We start from the raw sequence: 17,760 nt of genomic DNA, 5'->3' as shown, positions 1-17,760 counted from the left end.
AGTTTGCCTCATAGCTTGTGTGGGTTATTTGGTTATTGGCCTCACTAGTTTATTCTCATTATAATTTAAAAATTGCTGCCCCTGGGCACGCAGGTTCAATAGCTTGGGGTTAGTTTTCTTATATTTTTATTTATAAACAATGCAACGATTAGCGAAAATCGTTCGACTCGCGCGAGGTTAATGAGCGGCTGATCGAGAAAAGCCGCGATCGGTTCGCGAGAGAGAGAGAGGGCGCGTAGGGGCAATGACCGGGAGGGGAGCGTTCAACAGGCAGTATGACTGTGTCACTCAGTCCGCCTGTATCGTGCAGCTAACCTTTGTTTCCCGAGCCGTTTAAGTTTTCGTGTGGTGGTGCTAAGGCGAACAGTGCGAACTTTGGTGCGGTGTGCTGGGTGCAGCAGCAGCAGCAGTAATAGCAGCAGCAGCAATAGCAGCAACAGCGGTAGCAGCGACAGCAGCAACAACAACAGCAGTAACAGTAATCGCGGCGGTGCGGCGAGCAGCGAAGCGGCGTTTCAGCAGTTTGTTGTTCGGATACGGTTGGCCACCGTATCCTCATCGTTCTCGCGGTAGGTGCACCTTCCCCTTTTTATTATTGTTAATAGCGTGCGATCCCGCGCAGCGTGCGCGAGGAAATTAATTGTTGCGTGCGAGCGGTTAGTTCGCGGTGATCGCGGTTTTCTCTCTTTCTCTCATACGGCGTGTATTGTCATTCGCGCAAGCGTGCGCAAGACTCTCGGCAGATCCCCCGTGTATTCAATTTTATTGAATAAATCAGTTAATCGTCATCGTTAAATCAAGTAGTCGTTATTTTGTCTTTCCTTTGTCTGGAGGTCGCGTTTATATTTGTTGACATTCGATTCGAATTCGCCGGTAGCGTAGCACGGATCACGCGGATACCGGTAGGCGGGAATCGTCAACGGAGTTTCAAGCAGCGGCCGCGCGAGCGCCACTAAGCAAGGGCGACAGCGCCGCTAAGCGGCGAGTTGGGGTAACCCAACTCGGAATAGAGAAGAGACTCTGCGCAGGCGCACTCCGAGACAAGGTAGGTTGATGTGCTTTGAGCACATAGATAACTAGGCGTCGTTTAGTAATTATATAGATACGTTCCAGAGGTATTATAGACTAAACGGCAGCCTGTTACAACAACTTCTCCTGAGCTTGCGTGGGTTATCTGGTTGGTGTCCAGCGGTCCAAGTTACTTTTTCGATTTACTCAAAAACGATCGCCTTTACTGAACAATCTTATAAAATCAAAAGCTCTTAGAATTAGTCGTAGACTACGTATGAATTTTTGTAAAAGACCTTGAGAAGTTTTTTAATTTTTCAAACAATCCGATAAATCCAAAAAGCAAAAAATCACTCAAAGAAATATGAAAAAATTCAACTTGTGTTTTGATGAATTTCAAGCAATTTTGTTCCTTAAATTTTTTTTCCAAAGTCATTTCCTTCTGTGTAAAAAAATCGCAAAGTTTTTTATTTTTGAAAATTTTCAAAAAATTATAACTTTTTTATTTTTCATTTTAGCGAAAATGGTCTCTGTTACTTTTTTGTAGGAAATGAGCCAGATTTTCATAAAAAAATATGAAATATTAATTTTTTTAACATTTATTACTAAAAATTTGAAAAATAAAATTTTTTGTTTACTAGTTTGTCTCTTGTAGCCGCCATATTGGAGCCGCCATGTTGGATTTTGCAAAGGCGCACACAGCATCAGAAAGTAGATATCCTAAGCTTTAAAATGAGTAGTTGCACGATTTTTTTGGTCACATCAAATTTTGGACACAGAAGTGATCCGGTTGACATGGATCGTCCCATATATATATATATAATCTTTATTTTCCGTATTTTCTAAGTTTGTACTTAACTGAAATCGCAAGGCTATAGTTTACTTTCGGGGACCCAGGTATACAAGCCAGCCCATAACGGTGGGCATTTATAGACAAAGGAAGAAATCCAGATAAATTTTATCATAGCAATAGTTTCAAATTTCCGCAATTGAAAAAAATCATGTCCTTCTTATATATTTTTACGGGCTGTGATACTACATCTGCATTTTTTAATCTTGGAAAAAATTGTATTTTACAAAAAGTCGATCACAATTCTTTAATACATTTAGCGTCAATTTTTTATAATTCATCTGCTGATGATATAACACTCATTAATAGTGGTATAAATATTATTAAAAGCATGTATTCCAGTAATGCCGATAAAATTGTAGAAACAAAGCAAGGGCACGAATTAACATTAAGTGAGTTACGTTTTGTACATTTCGATAGAAAAACCAGCAAATCTGCAATGAAACTAGAAAGTTTGCCGCCAACTGAAGCAGCAGCTGCCGAACATTGCAAACGGGCTTATTTGCAAATACAATCGTGGCTTGGTAATGATTTGAATCCTTTGAAGTATGGGTGGCATAAAGTCGAAAATACTTTGGAACCCACTCATTCTTCAGAGCCAATGATACCTCCCGAAGTATCAGAAAAAATATCTTGTAGATGCCAAAAAGGCTGTAAAGCTGCGTGCAGCTGCCGCAAACATGGCCTCAAATGTTCTCGCTTGTGTGTATTTTGCTGTACGAACGTAAAAGATATTGACAACGAAGAGTATAATTTAAGTAGTCTTGTAGAAGTAATGTTGAATGAAGAATGCAATGAAAACGAAATAAATGAGTCTGCGCCGAAAAGAACTAGGTACGATTAGAAAATAAGAAATCATGTAAACTATAGCCTACATATGCATATAAATTAAAATATTGTTATTAATAATTGAAAATATATTGATTATTATTTATCCTTATCCATATTTACGGATAGCAAGTAATAATTAATTGGAATTTATACATACACTGATATGTATGAATTCAATTAAGTTAATAATAAACGATTGGCACTAAATATAGTAATTACAACTACACCAATCTCAATAAATTTTGAAGCTACCCCAAATTAAAAAAAAAATGATCGAATTTGATGCAATAGTTCGCGAGATAAGCCTGATTTTTGCGAAGCGCGTCGATTTGAACGCGGACTTTCAGTATTTCCAAGCGCGTGAGGGAGGCCCCCCACCACCGCCTCCGGCATTTGGCTTTTCTCGTGCTGGAAATAAAACGTCATTTTAATTGTTAAAAAGCCAAAATATGTAAAGCCTTGTATCGTAATGAGAAAATATAACTTAATAACGATCGAATGCCCTTGGACCGATTTGTTAATTTTCATTATTACAACAATGGCGATTTAAACAAAAAAAAAAATTATCTCCGCTCCTATTGGTCGAAAAATAAATTTTTTTTTTTAAAATATGCACCTTGATCTCAGATATGTGAATTTCTAAAAAAGAAATCTCTATAATGAATAGGGAAGCCGCAATTCTAATTGTTTATAAAAGAAAAAAGGCGCACTTTTTTAAAGTCTAAATTTAGGGGTTGCAAATTAATTTTATGATTCGTTCCCAATCATTTATTAAAATTGACGTTTTGACAAAGAGATTGAGTTGTTTTACAACTCGATATCTTCGGTCAAAAAAATTTTACAGCCCCGTACTTTGGACGTCTCTTAATTAACTAATTAGAATATATCAGTAACTAATAAAAATATAGTCGTGCGACGATTCATTTTTTTTAGAATCACAAGAGCTTTCTTTCAAGAGTCATAAACATTAAAAAAAGTTCTTTTTGCAATAAATATTCGATATAGTAAAAATGGCCATTTTTAAGGGTTTTTGGGGCTTTTTTCAATAACTAACAAACGAATAAAATTGCACAACAGCTCAAATTGTAGCTTTTGCTATTGCCTACAACTTTTATACGAAACTTTTTCAGCTAAAATGCATACCGTGGCTTGCAGATTGAAAAAACCATATTTCGCCAACTTTGAGCGCTCATAAAAAAAATCTGACAATAAATTAGGAGTTCCATTTTATTAAGAGTTCCTATTTACATTGTACTGAAGCGATTTTCGTCGAGAAAACCCATCCCGGAATTTTAGTCTGAAAATTTCTCTGTTGATTGGACTATATATCTACTGAGTTATATAGGCATTCCAAAGTTATTATGTAAATTTTATTTTAACCTTACATCAGAAAGGCGCATCTACTTTAAAATTAATGGAAAGATTATTGGTCCCTTCTTAACATGGAAAGGCGTTCCGCAAGGTAGCGTTTCCAGTCTAACTTTATATAGTATTAGTGTTAGCCAACTTATTCTTATTCTTACAAATTGTAAATCCCTTCAATTTGCTGACGACATTGCATTAATTATAACCGCCCCCGATCCTAATATTGCCCTGAAGATCTGAGAACGCAATTTATCTAGAATCAATATATTTCTCTAAAAAATGAATCTATCCTTATCGCTTGAAAAAACCAAAATAGTCATTCACACCAACAAAGTCGAGGATCTCTCAGACTTATCATTAATAACAAACTCCGCAAAAATACCGGTCTCTTCCAGCGCTAAGTACCTCGGAATGACGTTAGACAAAAGCCTTTCATGGACTGCTCATCTAAATTATTTGATCGGAAAACCTCCTTAGGCATAAATATGATCAGATCGCTGCGCACCACTTGGTGGGGTGGCCACCCAAGATCCTACTATTGATTTACAACGCAATTATTTCTGCTACTATTGATTTTGGTCTTTGCTGCATTTCCCGTAGCTCATCGAATTTTTTCAAAAAAATTAACATTATTCAAAGACGTGCTCTTATATTTGCGCTAGGTATGAGGAATTCAACCCCCAACAGGATTGTCTATGCCGAATCTCGAAATCATCCCGTACATCTGAGACAAAATAAACTCTCCTTCAACTATATTCTCCGCTCGCTCTCAATTACCAACCATCCTTCTATTTCTGCTATATGTCAGTTAGCTGATTGTACAAACAATAGCTCCCTAAATATCTACACACTCTTTCTCTTCTTACTACATACTTAGAACTAAAACCATTCCGATATAAGTTATATTCAAGCCCCATCCCTCTTTGTTACGTTTTCTCACTTGAAGCTCAACAAGTCCAAGCATCCATTATCTTTGATAAAGGTTCTGTTATTGCTAAGGCTGACAATCCCGGCAATGAATTCAATATACAATTTCATGACCTTCTAAACTCTTATACACCCTTCTACACTGATGGATCAAAAAAAGGTTCTGGGCTTTATGTCGGATTAGCAATTTATAGTTCTGAACCTCTTAATATTAATTTACAATTTAGGATAGACTCTCATGTTTCTATATTCTCCGCCGAAGGTTTTGCAATCCAGCTGACACTGGAATTCATAATTAAAAAAAAAAATAAGGAAAGCCATAATTTTTACTGATTCTTTAAGCTGTCTTACGTTCATCTCACAAAGTGGATGCATGGTCGAGTCATCTCACATCACAATTTTTAGAATAAAACTTCGACTTTTAGAACTATTAGAAAATAATCAAGAGGACATCCTTGCTTGGGTCCCGAGCCACAAAGGTATTTCTGGTAATGAAATAGTAGATGACTCTGCTAAAAAAGCGATAGGTACAGGCTTTTTCCCATCCCTTCTCTTGCCATACACCGACTTCCAACAGTTTATCAATCAGCGCTGTAAAGATCGCTTCTTTGAATATTTATTGAACACCGATACTAACAAAGGGTTACAATATTTCCAAAATTACTTTAATAAAGCTTTAAAACTTTGGTTTTTTAACAATTACCATTGTAGAACACAGATAGTTTCCATCACTCGTATGAGAACAAATCATTACAATTTAGCTTTTAGCCTTCACAGAAAGCATTTGGTAGATTCCCCCATTTGTGCCTGTGAATCTGACGTAGAAGACCTTAATCATGTCTTTTGGTCATGTGAACACTTTGCCGAACAACGTAAAGTATTACTACTCAAACTTAATAAATTCAAAATCTATCCCTCTTACACCATCTCCCAATTTCTTGCAGATCCTAAACCGCATATCATTAACCTTCTATGTAAATTCCTTAAAAAATCATAAATATTTCTTTAATTTTTTCTTTAATTATTCTATTTAATAACATTTACTTCTACTTCTATGATCAACTCATCTATTCTCGCCTTTCCTCAACACATTTGATACTTACTTACTTACTTACTTACCTTTACTTTTCTTTCGCTTTCTTTTCTTTCTACCCAAATAAAATGCCAATTTGAATCATGCGTGCAAACGCATCAAGTCAGTTGATGGCCATGTGGGACACAGATTCGCTATATTGTGAGTCGACACCAGAGCCAACGAATACTAACAGAACAGAACAGAACAGCTCGTGATCGGAGGTGCTTCTTTGTCCAGATATTCTGAGGTAATATTCTGCATAACTCATATTTGTTTTCTGAATCTTGGTAAGTATTGTTAATTTTGTTATTGTTAATTAACACTTTCTAATTTTGTGGTTTTTAGTATTAGTATTTTATTTTTTTTTTATTTATATATAAAAAAGCATTCGTAGCTCCGTGATTCTAAAATATGACGCGTGGGTAGTCCGTGATGTTACTACCGGAGCCCTTTTTCGATTTTTTTCATTCTTTTTCTAAATTTACATTGAGCGTTTTTAATATTTATATTTATTAAGTGAAGAACATCTCAAATATTAAGCTAATATGAAAAAAAAAGTTTTAAATAATTGAATATGTCAAAATGACTATACTAATTGACAAACCACACTTGTATTTATTTATAGTTAAATAACAAAAGAAAATTATTTTTTTCTGATAAATGATAAATGAATTCATAAAAAAGGATAGTAAGATATTAGTGGTAACGGATTATACTAATTAAGATTACACAATTTTTTCAAATTCAGCAGTAAAGTAACCTATAAAAATCTTTTTACTACTAGGTACTACTTTGATTGGCAAAATGGATAAGGATCAACAAGATGACATTGAATACATTTCCAACGAGGATGTTCAATATTTGATGGAGGCAGATTTAGTGGATTATTGTGTGGAGTTTATTGGATATCTCTGTGAAATATTTGGCATTGGGAAGGTGGGGTCTAATGACAGAGAATTATTCGAAGCTGTTATTAGCAATGGTACAATGAAACTCAATCTTTTAATATGGGACCAATCTATTGTTAAAAAACTTGGTGACAAGCTTGTTTCAGGAAATATATGTAGTGAAATTATTTTTATTGTTTAAATTTAATTTTATATTATGATTTACATCTTTTTTCAGATTTTGTCTCTTGATGACGCTCAAAGACAAGTGGTCCAGCAAAGAAAATTTTACAGATACATGAATGTGATGAATTATGAGATCATTGTACAAAAAAACACCAAAGTCAGCTGTTTAGAAGTTCTTAAAACTAACAAAAAACCAGAAATACCTGTAACACCTATTTGTTGAGCTCACTAAAGCTGTAGAAGAAATAAGTGAGTTGTATCATATTTGTTATTCATTTTATAATTCATGACATTTTTATATTTCTCAGCTTGAAATACTTGATTTTTAATTTATTTTTTTTTGGGATTTCAATCAAATTAAGATTTTTCTTATTTGAAAATTATTTTGTTAAAATTTATTATTATTTTTCATACATGCTATTTGTTCAACTTGCTCAATGAAAGCATGTCTTATTTGTTTAATGTTAAGACAAATTTATAAATTACATTAAAATAATTCACAACAAATATAACTTGAACAAAACAAATAATTTATATATTTAGTAAACATTAATAATACTGTATTGTTAATTTTGTTCAGCTTAAAGTACTTGATTTTCAAAAATGTTTTTGTAAATTCTTAAATTTTTTTTTTTTTATTTTCTTATTATAATAAAATTATTTTCCTTTTTTAGAGTTGTTCAAGCTTATATCAAAATTGTTCCTAGCGCTGTTGTGATGTTCGTATCACTTATAAATAAAAATAATTCGAACTCTCGTAATCTAGCTAATGAGTAAGAATTTGTTTCCGATGATTTTACTCTAATTGTCAAGAAAATAGATAAATGAATCAAATATAATAAATAAGTAAATCAAATACACATAAGTAATTGCAATATATCGAGGAAAGTCAGACAATGCCCTAGTTTCTTATGGTGCGAATTGTCCCATAAGCAGAGCTAAAGTATTTCTTTGATAGGATATAATTCGGCCCAAGTTTCTTATAGCGCGAGATGTTCTATAAGTCGAGCTCAAATTATAAGGAAAGGTTAGTCTTGCTTAGTTAATCACAATGAGAGAAAGAACTTAGGTATTAATCCAAGTTTATTCAGACTCATGCGCTCACTTTGCAAGGCTAGAAGTGAATGATTCTAGCCTGTGCAAAGGTGGGCCTATTTATACACAGATTTTCGCGCTTATTATTGCAGGAGAGATTTCATCGAAAATTCGAGAGACATTCGCGAATTTTGAGAAATGATTTTTCTTAATTTACAAGTAAATAACCATTAATATTAAGTTTTTAACACATGTAAATTTTACAGAATTAGTTATTTGTTGATTTTATACAATGTACAATTATCGCCAATAGTGTCGTCAAAAGTTATTAACTAATAAAGTTAATTAACGTGATATTACATTATTTACAATAGAAATTTATTAAAATTACATATAACTTTATAGTTGATTAATTTTGGAAGTATTTTCCAAAACTAATTATTTAAATTAATTAATAACATTTGAATTAAGACTAATTTTTCATATTTGTAACGGTTTTCTTCTAATCTTAATATGCGATTATCAGATTAGTTATCTAAGATTTCTAAATCATAAAATTATCATTATCAAGTATTAACTTAATATTTTCGTTTTATATATAGCTTATTGTTTAAATAAATTATTAATTGTTTATTTATTAATAACAGTTGTTATTTAGCTGTTATTAATGAAACCAATTCTTACTCATGTTCTATGCTTATTCATTTTACATATAAATTATTTATATTTTTCTAATATTTCATATGTTAATAAATAAATTAACTTTACATATTGATATTCATTATTAATTTATAATTGAATGAGATATTGTGGATCTGCATGTTAAAATCTATATAATCGATACTTTGTTATATTCAAATTATCTATAATTAACATATTTTTCTCAACATTATGGATCATTATATCTATGTCTATTATTTGTGACATCACGCTGTTTGTTTTGACTCGACTCTTATTTGTATACAGTCGCGTAAACAGTGAGGTAGCGCCGCTTAATGTATTGTTTTGACTAAACAGATAAATACGTTAGACTAGTTGCAGTGATTTAATAAACAGCTCATAAATAGGACCGTTACACTGTATCAAGTAAATCTGGAACCATGACTTTTTGCTCCGGTACTATAACCGAGGGGGTTCATAAAGTTAATTTACAAATTGCTTCTTGCGTAGATGTCGATACTATCGATTTGAAAAAGGGTAGTTGTATTTTAATCAGAGGCCATATATACAATTCAGGTATATTTCAACTTATACATATATGTATATATTGTAATATTATTTATTTATTGCTGGTACTAATAATTTTTAATTATTATTATACACATACTGTGACGGTAAACGTCAAATTAGCGCTGATTATTTAGCTTAATTGCTGCCTGTGAGGGCAGCACCTGCCGGGGGGACGAAATTCGTAACTAAGGAATTCGGCACGCGAGCAGACGGAACGCGCGCGATTGAAACCGTACTAGTGAAGCGTCAACCGTCAACACGCCCGTTTGCCTTTGCTACTTCGCCGTTGTCAATCCGAGTGCCGCTTGAATTAAATCACCAGTGGAATATCCAAAACAGCAACATCCAGCCATCTACAATCGTTGCCGCCAAGGTGCCAGACGATTGCCAGTTCGGAGCCAGATCAAGAGAGTGTGTGGGAGGTTTCGCCATCGAGGGCGAAACCTTAATTGCGTGCGCGTGTTCGCGACCGGCGATAAACATTCAAAACTGTTCCGCTCTGTGCGAGTTATTTGTGTTTCCTTCGATCGCCTGCAATAATAAGGTAAGCTGACCAGCTTAATTTCGCGATCGCGGTTGCATGATTGATAATCAATTTTCGATATTCGAAGCGTGCGTATATCGGCTCTAATAACAAAGAGCAGCGAGCGTACCGGCAAAGCGTGTTGTCGATGAGCGAGCGTCAATGTAAACAAACGCGCGAGCCGACTTGTGTAGTACTTGAATGATAATAAAAGGCTCCGTCCGTGTTATTAACAAGTAATTTTGACTCGCTCTTTTCGTATGGCTTCCACTCACTTTTCCCAGATTAGAGGACTTACTGGTTGACTGACGCACGTTTCCACATGCTCTCCGATTCATGTATTGAGCATAAATAATTACGCGCGTCCTTTTAGTATAATCGCGAGAATAAAATAATTAAACGGTTTTACCCCGTTACAATACATGCAACGTAATTATTTTGTTTAATTTAATATGAACAACAATTAATAGTCTTTTGTATTGTCAGGTCCAAAAATAGTTGTAGTATGTCAACATATGTCATTCATAAAAATATTGACCGAAGAGTATCCATTACCTGAAAAAATGGTTTCAAAGACTAACAAACCATTAAAACGCTCTGCATTTAATGATGAAAACATTCCTCCAAAGAAACAGAGATGTAATGATAATGAAGTGATTGATGAGTCAGCTGATGAAACTACTTATGAGTCTTTAAATATGGAAACTGCTGTGTAAATATTACGTACTTATGAAGTTTCCAGTTTATTTTGTAATTTCTGACACTTTGAATTTTCTCAAATTAAAATACTTGATTTTCAATTTTTTTTTGGAATTTCAAGCAAGCATATTATTAAAAGTATTTGGTTAAAATGTATTATTCTAAATGAATGCTATTTGTTCAATTTGCTCAATGAAAGCACATGTTATATTTATTTAAAGAAAAAAAAGTTTATGAGTTTCAAATTGATAATATTTATAGTTTATTAATTAAATTACTTTTCTTAATGCATTTGTTCAACTTGCTATATGAAAGCACATCTTATTTATTTAAAGTAATAAAATTTAGAAGTCTCACGTTGATAATCTTTGTAGTTTTATAAAGTTTATAATAATCAGATTATGTGTTTTAATTAATATTTTATTGTAAAAGTAGATTTATTGTAAAAGTATATCGTTTATAAGTAGCTTCAAATTACCTTATCTTAAAGAAATATAACTTAATAAAATTATTCTCAAATACTTTATCATAGCGAACAACCTGTATTTTAATCGTATATTGAAAAAGGTTGATAGTTTTCAATAAATGTTTATGTTTTTTTAAATGTATGACTAAGAAAAATCATATATAAAGAATGACTGATACAAAATAAGCGAGAGAAATAGTACTATAATGAAAAAGTAAGTTTAAAACGAATGAATAATAAAAATAATAATAAATGATGACTGATACAAAGTACTAAAGTATTAAATATTAGATTTGCATAAAATATATTTACGTGTAGTGTTCACCGTGATATTAATAACAATAGAAACTTTTATGTATTAATTACTGTACATCACTATATCTTAAATATTATAAACATTAACATATCATTAATAAACAAAAGTAAATATATTCATGCCTTATCACCTTATTCCTATCTCAAATTTAGTTTTCAAATTTGAATTCTTTCAAAATGTCAAACAGCTTACGTAACGCTAACTATTAATTTCATCTATATTATGTGGATTAATGGTTAATCGATCGTCGATCCAATAAAAAAACCATTATCAACTGTTTTTAGTTATGAGAAGTATATTATAGGTTTAGGAAAATAAAAATTAACAAAAGAACTGTTCACTGCTTTTCTTTCTTTTTAATACTGCCAACCAATAGGGACTTCCGGTCGAGAGCTTGGACGGGAAAGACGTGTGTGGTATAAGATAGCAATTCAGGTGGTGATATTGAGATAAAGGAGAGAATAAACAATCGAAAAGTGGACACCAGGACGAGCGAGTGGGTAGGTTGCGAAGGAGTGATAAAGAATTGTAAGTTAAGGGCAAGTAAGAAGAAAATGAGTAAAAGTACGAAGATTAGCAAAAGTGTGGTTATGGCGGTAGCGAGCAGGAAGGAGGAGACGAATAGTGGAGAGGAAGAGTGAACAATGCAGGGCCGGGGCAGACCAAACAAAGTAGAAAACGAGAAGAAGGAAAACAGTGGGAAAAAGGATATCAGAAAGTTCATGCAAAGGAAGAAAGATAGTAGGGAAATAGGTTTTGCAAAAAGTGTCAAATTAGTACATACACCACCGAGGAAGCCAGATGAAAGGTCATACGGTAGCGTAGGGAAAAATCACAGTGAAATAATTGAGCAGGCAGAAGAAATAGAGGCCGACGATGACGAGACAGCAGAGGAAAACGAACATGATGAGGTGGGGAAGGAGAAGGATGGTGAGGGAAGGCGAGAAGAGAATTTGGCGAAAGACAAAAGTGAGGAAATACGAAAGGAGCTGGAGGTAAAAGATGCACAGGAGCTGAATGGTAAAGAAGGTGAGGCCGATAAGGAAGAAAATCAAGCAAGGAGAATAGAAGACCGAGGGACGGATGTAAATGCTGACAAGAGCACGGACACAAGCGAGGATGAGAGAAGCAGAGTAGGAGAGAAATTGAAGAAAATACAGGTTAGAATGGGGGAGATGGAAGAGCAAAGAAGAATTGATGCTCAAGCAGTAGAAATGGCGAAAGAAACGATAAGACTGGCAGTGGAGAAGTTGGTTAGAAAAATATCAGAATTGATAAAACAAATGGGAGAAAAGGAGAGAGAACAAAAAGAGAGGTTGAAGGAGGAAATAGGAAAAATGGTTAGATGTGGCAAGTGTAGGAGGGAGGAAGGAAAGCAGGCGAACGAGAGCGCAGAAAACAAGAGCAGCGAAAGGCAAGAAGAAGATGCGGCACAACGAGCATACGAAGAACAACAAGTAAACGCGGACAAGAACGGCGTGGAGGAAAAGAGAGAGCTGGAAGTGAATAAGCCGGACGCGATGAAAAAATCGGAATACGAGTTTGAGATGAAAGATAGGAGGGATAGGAAAAATATGTGTTTATCAGAGGAATGAGGACATCGGGAAGAAGATGGAAGGAAGAAGCAGAAGAAATAATAATAGGAACTACAAGAAGGCAGTTTGAAATAAGAAGGATCCGGCCGTTGAGAGGAGGACTACTTTTGACATTTGAAAACTTTGGAGAAAAAATGGCGTTTATAGAACAGGCGGAAATTTGTGAAAAAATAGAAATTAGTGTAGAGGAAGATAGAGAACGCAGAGAATTAGAAATGCATAATGAATTGAGGTGGTAGCAGATCCAGAAAAGAAAAAACAAAAACAAATGCAGGTGGACTACCTAAAAATAAGAATCAACGGAAAAATGAGCTTATGGGACGAAAAAAGAGGGGGTCTCGTAGAGGCAAAAGAGAGAATGTTTTTTCAGGGCAGAAGATAAGAAGAGGAGCAGTGGGAACGGAGAGAGATACCACGGCGGGCAATCATGGAACAGTTCAACGACAGGTTTCAGAACGAATGAAGAAGCAGTAATTGAAGAAGAGGAACACGGCAGCTTGGAGATCCAGGAAGATGATAAAACGATGGAGGGGAGAATGAGAGAAGCAACGACGAGCGGAGAGATCGGCGAACAACGAGGGGTAGGTTATAAGTGCGTATCATGGAATGTAGTGGGGAGTAAAAATATATTAAAATGCAAAGATTTTTTAAACAAGTTTGAGATTATTTTATTATAGGAGACGTGGGTTGAAAAAAGTAAAGAAATAAATTTAATTATAAAAGTGAACAAAATGAAGGCGGCGATCAAAGTGAATAGAGGGCGAACTAGTGGTGGTGGGGGGGGGGGGGATTAAGAAAGAGATAGGTAAAAACGCAGAGATAGAAGAATGGAAATATGGAATAGTAATAAGGAATATTTGGATGGAGAAAGAAAAAATTGATGTTATAACGAATTATAACAACGCGAAAACGAGCAGAATGATCAGCAAATTAAAAAGGGTAATAGAGGTGAGTTTAGTTGAAGGGAAGAAATTTATTATAGCAGGGGATTTCAATGTAAGGGCGGGAAGCGAACAGATAAGTAAGGGCAGAAAGAGGAATTCGGAGGATAAAAAAATTACGCAGGAGAGAATAAAACTGATAAAAAGCCTGAAGTACTGTAACGCGGAAGTAAAAAACGGATGTATCAACGGAGACGAAAGGGGGAGGATTACTTTTATTGGGGATGCGGGCTCATCGGTCCTCGATTTGGTAATAGAAGGAGGAATTGGGCTGACAAAGATAGTGACGGGGATAAAAATAGTAACACGGATAGAATCTGACCACTTACCAGTAATTTTCAAATTGGGGAAAAGTGAAAAAAGGGAGGAGGAAGGGGAAGGAGAGGCTAGAGAAAGACTTATATGAACCTTTTAAGGACGGGGATTTTTACGTTAAAATTTGACTTTTTTTTGCACAATATTTGTGCATAAAATGAAAGAAAATGTCACGTGGAGTGCCTGACAAAATTGGTGGTCGATATATCGACCAGTCCCGTCCTTAAAAGGTGAAGGAAAGAAAAAGCAGAGGAAAATGAGGTTTTGATAGGGTAAAAGTGGAGGATAGAAGAACTGAGGGGCAAATCACTGCAGAATAAGTGGAATCATTTGGTAATGAAAATAAAAGTAACAGCTGAAGAATTGAAAATGAATTGTAGCGGAAGGGGGGGGAGGTCGAGTAGAAACAAAGATAATGAGATAAGGATGCAAAAAAAGAGAGTATGGGAAGAGTTGAATATATGGAGAGCAGACAGAACGGTAGAGAAGAGAGAGTTCTAGAAACGAAAGAAAAACAAATTAAAAGAGATGATAGCGAGAATAGTAAGAAAGACAAAAAAAAATCAAAGTCATGGCAACGAGCAGGGATATGGGGGAGTTCTGTAGGATAGTAAATAAAGAAAGCCCGAAGAGAAGCAGAAAGGGGGAAACAATTAAAAGAGAAGAGTGGACCGAACACTTTAAGAATTTACTAGGAGCAACAGGGGAAGGGAGGAGGAACGCGAACAAAGTGGGAAGCATGAAGGAGGGGGAGAACGAGAATGAGAGGGGAAGCGCGAACCAGGTGAAAGAAGCGAACGAGGAGACAGAAGAGGGAGAGGTTGAGGACATGCTAAATAGGAGGATAAGTGAGAAAGAATTTAGAGATGCCTTGAAACAAATGAAAAACCGAAAAGCAGCGGGACAGAACGGACTCTCCATTGAATTTATAAAGGGACTACCGGATATTTGGATAAAAATAATAGTAGAAATTTTCAATAAATTGTGGGACAGGAGCGAGATTTTAGAGGGATGGGAAATAGCACGAGTTTATCCAATATTTAAAAGTGGTGAGGAGGAGGAAGCTTGAAATTATAGGGGGTATAGCTGCTAGACGTAAGCTATAAATTAATGGCGAAAATAATGGCCGGAAGAATTAGTGAATGGGCAGAGAGCAATAAGGTATATAGGGAAAGTCAAGAAGGATTCAGAGGGAAAAGAGGGACGAGAGAGCACATTTTTGTATTGAACTCGACTATAGGCAATAAGCTAAAAAGAAAAGGAGAGAAATTGTATTTAGGATTCATTGATTTCAAAAATCCGTAGAATAAACAGGGATTAAATATTACAAAAGAAGGGGATAAACGGGAAAATGCTGCAGATGATAAAAACAATTTACAAATCAACAAGGAATCAGGTAATAGCTAGTGAGGGGTTATCAGAGAGTTTCGAGACGCACCAGGGGGTAAGGTAGGGGTGCCCATTGAGCCATAACCTATTCTGTTTATTCATGGACGATATGAATGATATTTGTGAAAAGAAAGAAATAGGAGGAACGGTAGTGGGAGGGAAAAAATTCTATTGTTTAAAGTTCGCGGATGATATTGTAATTGTGGCGGATAATGAGGAAGGAATGAGGGAAATGTTGAAAGAAACAGAGATTTACAGTGATGGAATAGGAATGGAAGTTAATACAGAAAAAACTAAGATAATGATTTGTTGTGAAAGAAAAATAAGTAAAGAGAGAGTCTTCTCATACAAAGGCAGAAAAGTGGAGGTAGTTAGGGAATTCAAATACTTAGGGTACTGGTTTACTCAAAAAAATGTGAATACGACACATATAAATTAAATAGCAGAGAAAGCAAGTAGGGCAATTAATGTGGTGTGGGGTATTCTAAAAGGGGCAAAAATAGAAAATCTAAGGAAAAGGCTATATCTAATGGACAGTATAATAAAAGTGGGATGTTTATATGGGGTAGTGATTTAAGGGTGGCAGAAATGGGAAAATCTTGAGAAGGTATAAAAGAAATTTATAAAAATGGCCATTGGATTAAATAGTAACACGCCAAATTATATAGTTGCGATGGAAGTAGGTACGGTATCGGTAGAGTTGCTGACAGCTAAGAGGGCAATGGAGTATTTGGTTGAGATAGGAAAAATAGAAAAATAGATGGCTAAAAATTTGTTTGAGGGAGGATATGAGGAGCATACTAAATAAGAATCCGATTAAATGAGGAAAGAAGGTACTAATGCTATTGGAAGGAGTAGTGGATGGGGAAATTCTAAAAATGGTATGGGACAAAAAAGAAGTAGAAAAAATAAAGGGCAAAATAGAGAGAGGGATAGAAAGAAAAGCAGAACAAGAACTACAAAGCCTGTGGAGCAAAATAGACGGATCAACATATAGCGAACTTTATAAAAAACTGAAAGAGACGGTGGGGGAAGAGACTTATTGGAGGGACAGGAAGATTCCGGGATGGATAAAAGAATAATGGGCGAGAATAAGATGCGGGAACGAAGGCAGAAAACGGGCGAAAGGGTATAAAGAAAGTGAGTGCAGATTCTGTGGAAGGAAAGAAGAGAGCTTGGAATATATGCTAGAATGTAGGAGAGCAAAAGAGGAAATAGGGGTAGATGGGTAAGGGGGCTTGAGGAGCAGAAAATTACTGGTGGGGGAAGGGAAAACAACAATAAATTGATTGAAATATTAGAAGGGAGTTCTAATAGAGCCATTTGTAATTATTTTCTATGTATTTATTTTCGAGAAATTGGTTAAATCGAGGAGAGATAGTGAGCATCCTGAATAAGAACAGAGGTAGTAAGATAAAGAGCAAATAAGAGAGAGGGAAGGTATACATATGTAAATATTTATATTGTTAAAGCGAATTATATTATAGCGAAGCGGTTGCGCGAAGGTAGTTTTTAAACGTTTTAGAATTTAAGAGATATTGTAAAAGGAAAATTTTGTAAAAGGCCGTGAAGACTATACATGAGCAATAAATACTACTACGACTACTACTACTACTCCCAACCAATACTGGACACATTTTTAGGTTATGATTATTGGTTATATCCTTGATATAAATATTAATAAAAATAGTACATTATGAGACAAGTGCGGGAAAATAGATTCTTGTCTCGTGTGGCGTTTACGCCCGAGCAAAGCGAGGGTGGAAAGGTACACGGGGCGAGAAACTCTTTCCCAAACATGTGCCGTAACGTATTTTTTGATACGACGTGTGGAAAGTGCGATTTTCAACGGGCGTTTTTTTGCCGAGCGTGCGGGAAAAACGCACTTCCCGCACGGAGTGTCGAAATAGTACATTACGATACAAGTGCGGGAAAGTAGATTCTTGTCTCGTGTGGCGTTTACGCCCGAGCGAAGCGAGGGTGGAAAGGTTCACGAGACAAGAAACTCCTCCCCGAACATGTGCCGTACCGTATTTTTTGATACGACGTGTGGAAAGTGCGATTTTCAACGCACGTTTTCTGCCGAGCATGCGGGAAACACGCACTTTGCGCACGGAGTATC

The 17,760-nt window shown here is 35.2% G+C and overlaps 1 protein-coding gene across 1 annotated transcript; it reads left to right on the top strand.

The window, feature by feature from the left end:
- Window positions 1-12,042: 12,042 nt before the first annotated feature.
- LOC131672803 (golgin subfamily A member 6-like protein 7) lies at window positions 12,043-12,993 on the top strand. The gene has a single exon (XM_058950279.1). The coding sequence runs from the start codon at window positions 12,043-12,045 to the stop codon at window positions 12,991-12,993; it is 951 nt and encodes a 316-aa protein (XP_058806262.1).
- Window positions 12,994-17,760: the final 4,767 nt, after the last annotated feature.

This window comes from Phymastichus coffea, unplaced genomic scaffold (assembly GCF_024137745.1).
Source record: "Phymastichus coffea isolate CEN01 unplaced genomic scaffold, Cenicafe_Pcof_1.1 PCOF00012, whole genome shotgun sequence".
NCBI classification, from domain to species: domain Eukaryota; kingdom Metazoa; phylum Arthropoda; class Insecta; order Hymenoptera; family Eulophidae; genus Phymastichus; species Phymastichus coffea.
The sequence above is the reverse complement of the archived record's forward strand: the minus strand, read 5'-3'. Positions and strand labels throughout refer to the sequence as shown.

Bases quoted from the DNA above. Each gene is read 5' to 3' on its own strand.
- LOC131672803 (XM_058950279.1), top strand. From the start codon at position 12,043: ATGCAGGGCCGGGGCAGACCAAACAAAGTAGAAAACGAGAAGAAGGAA.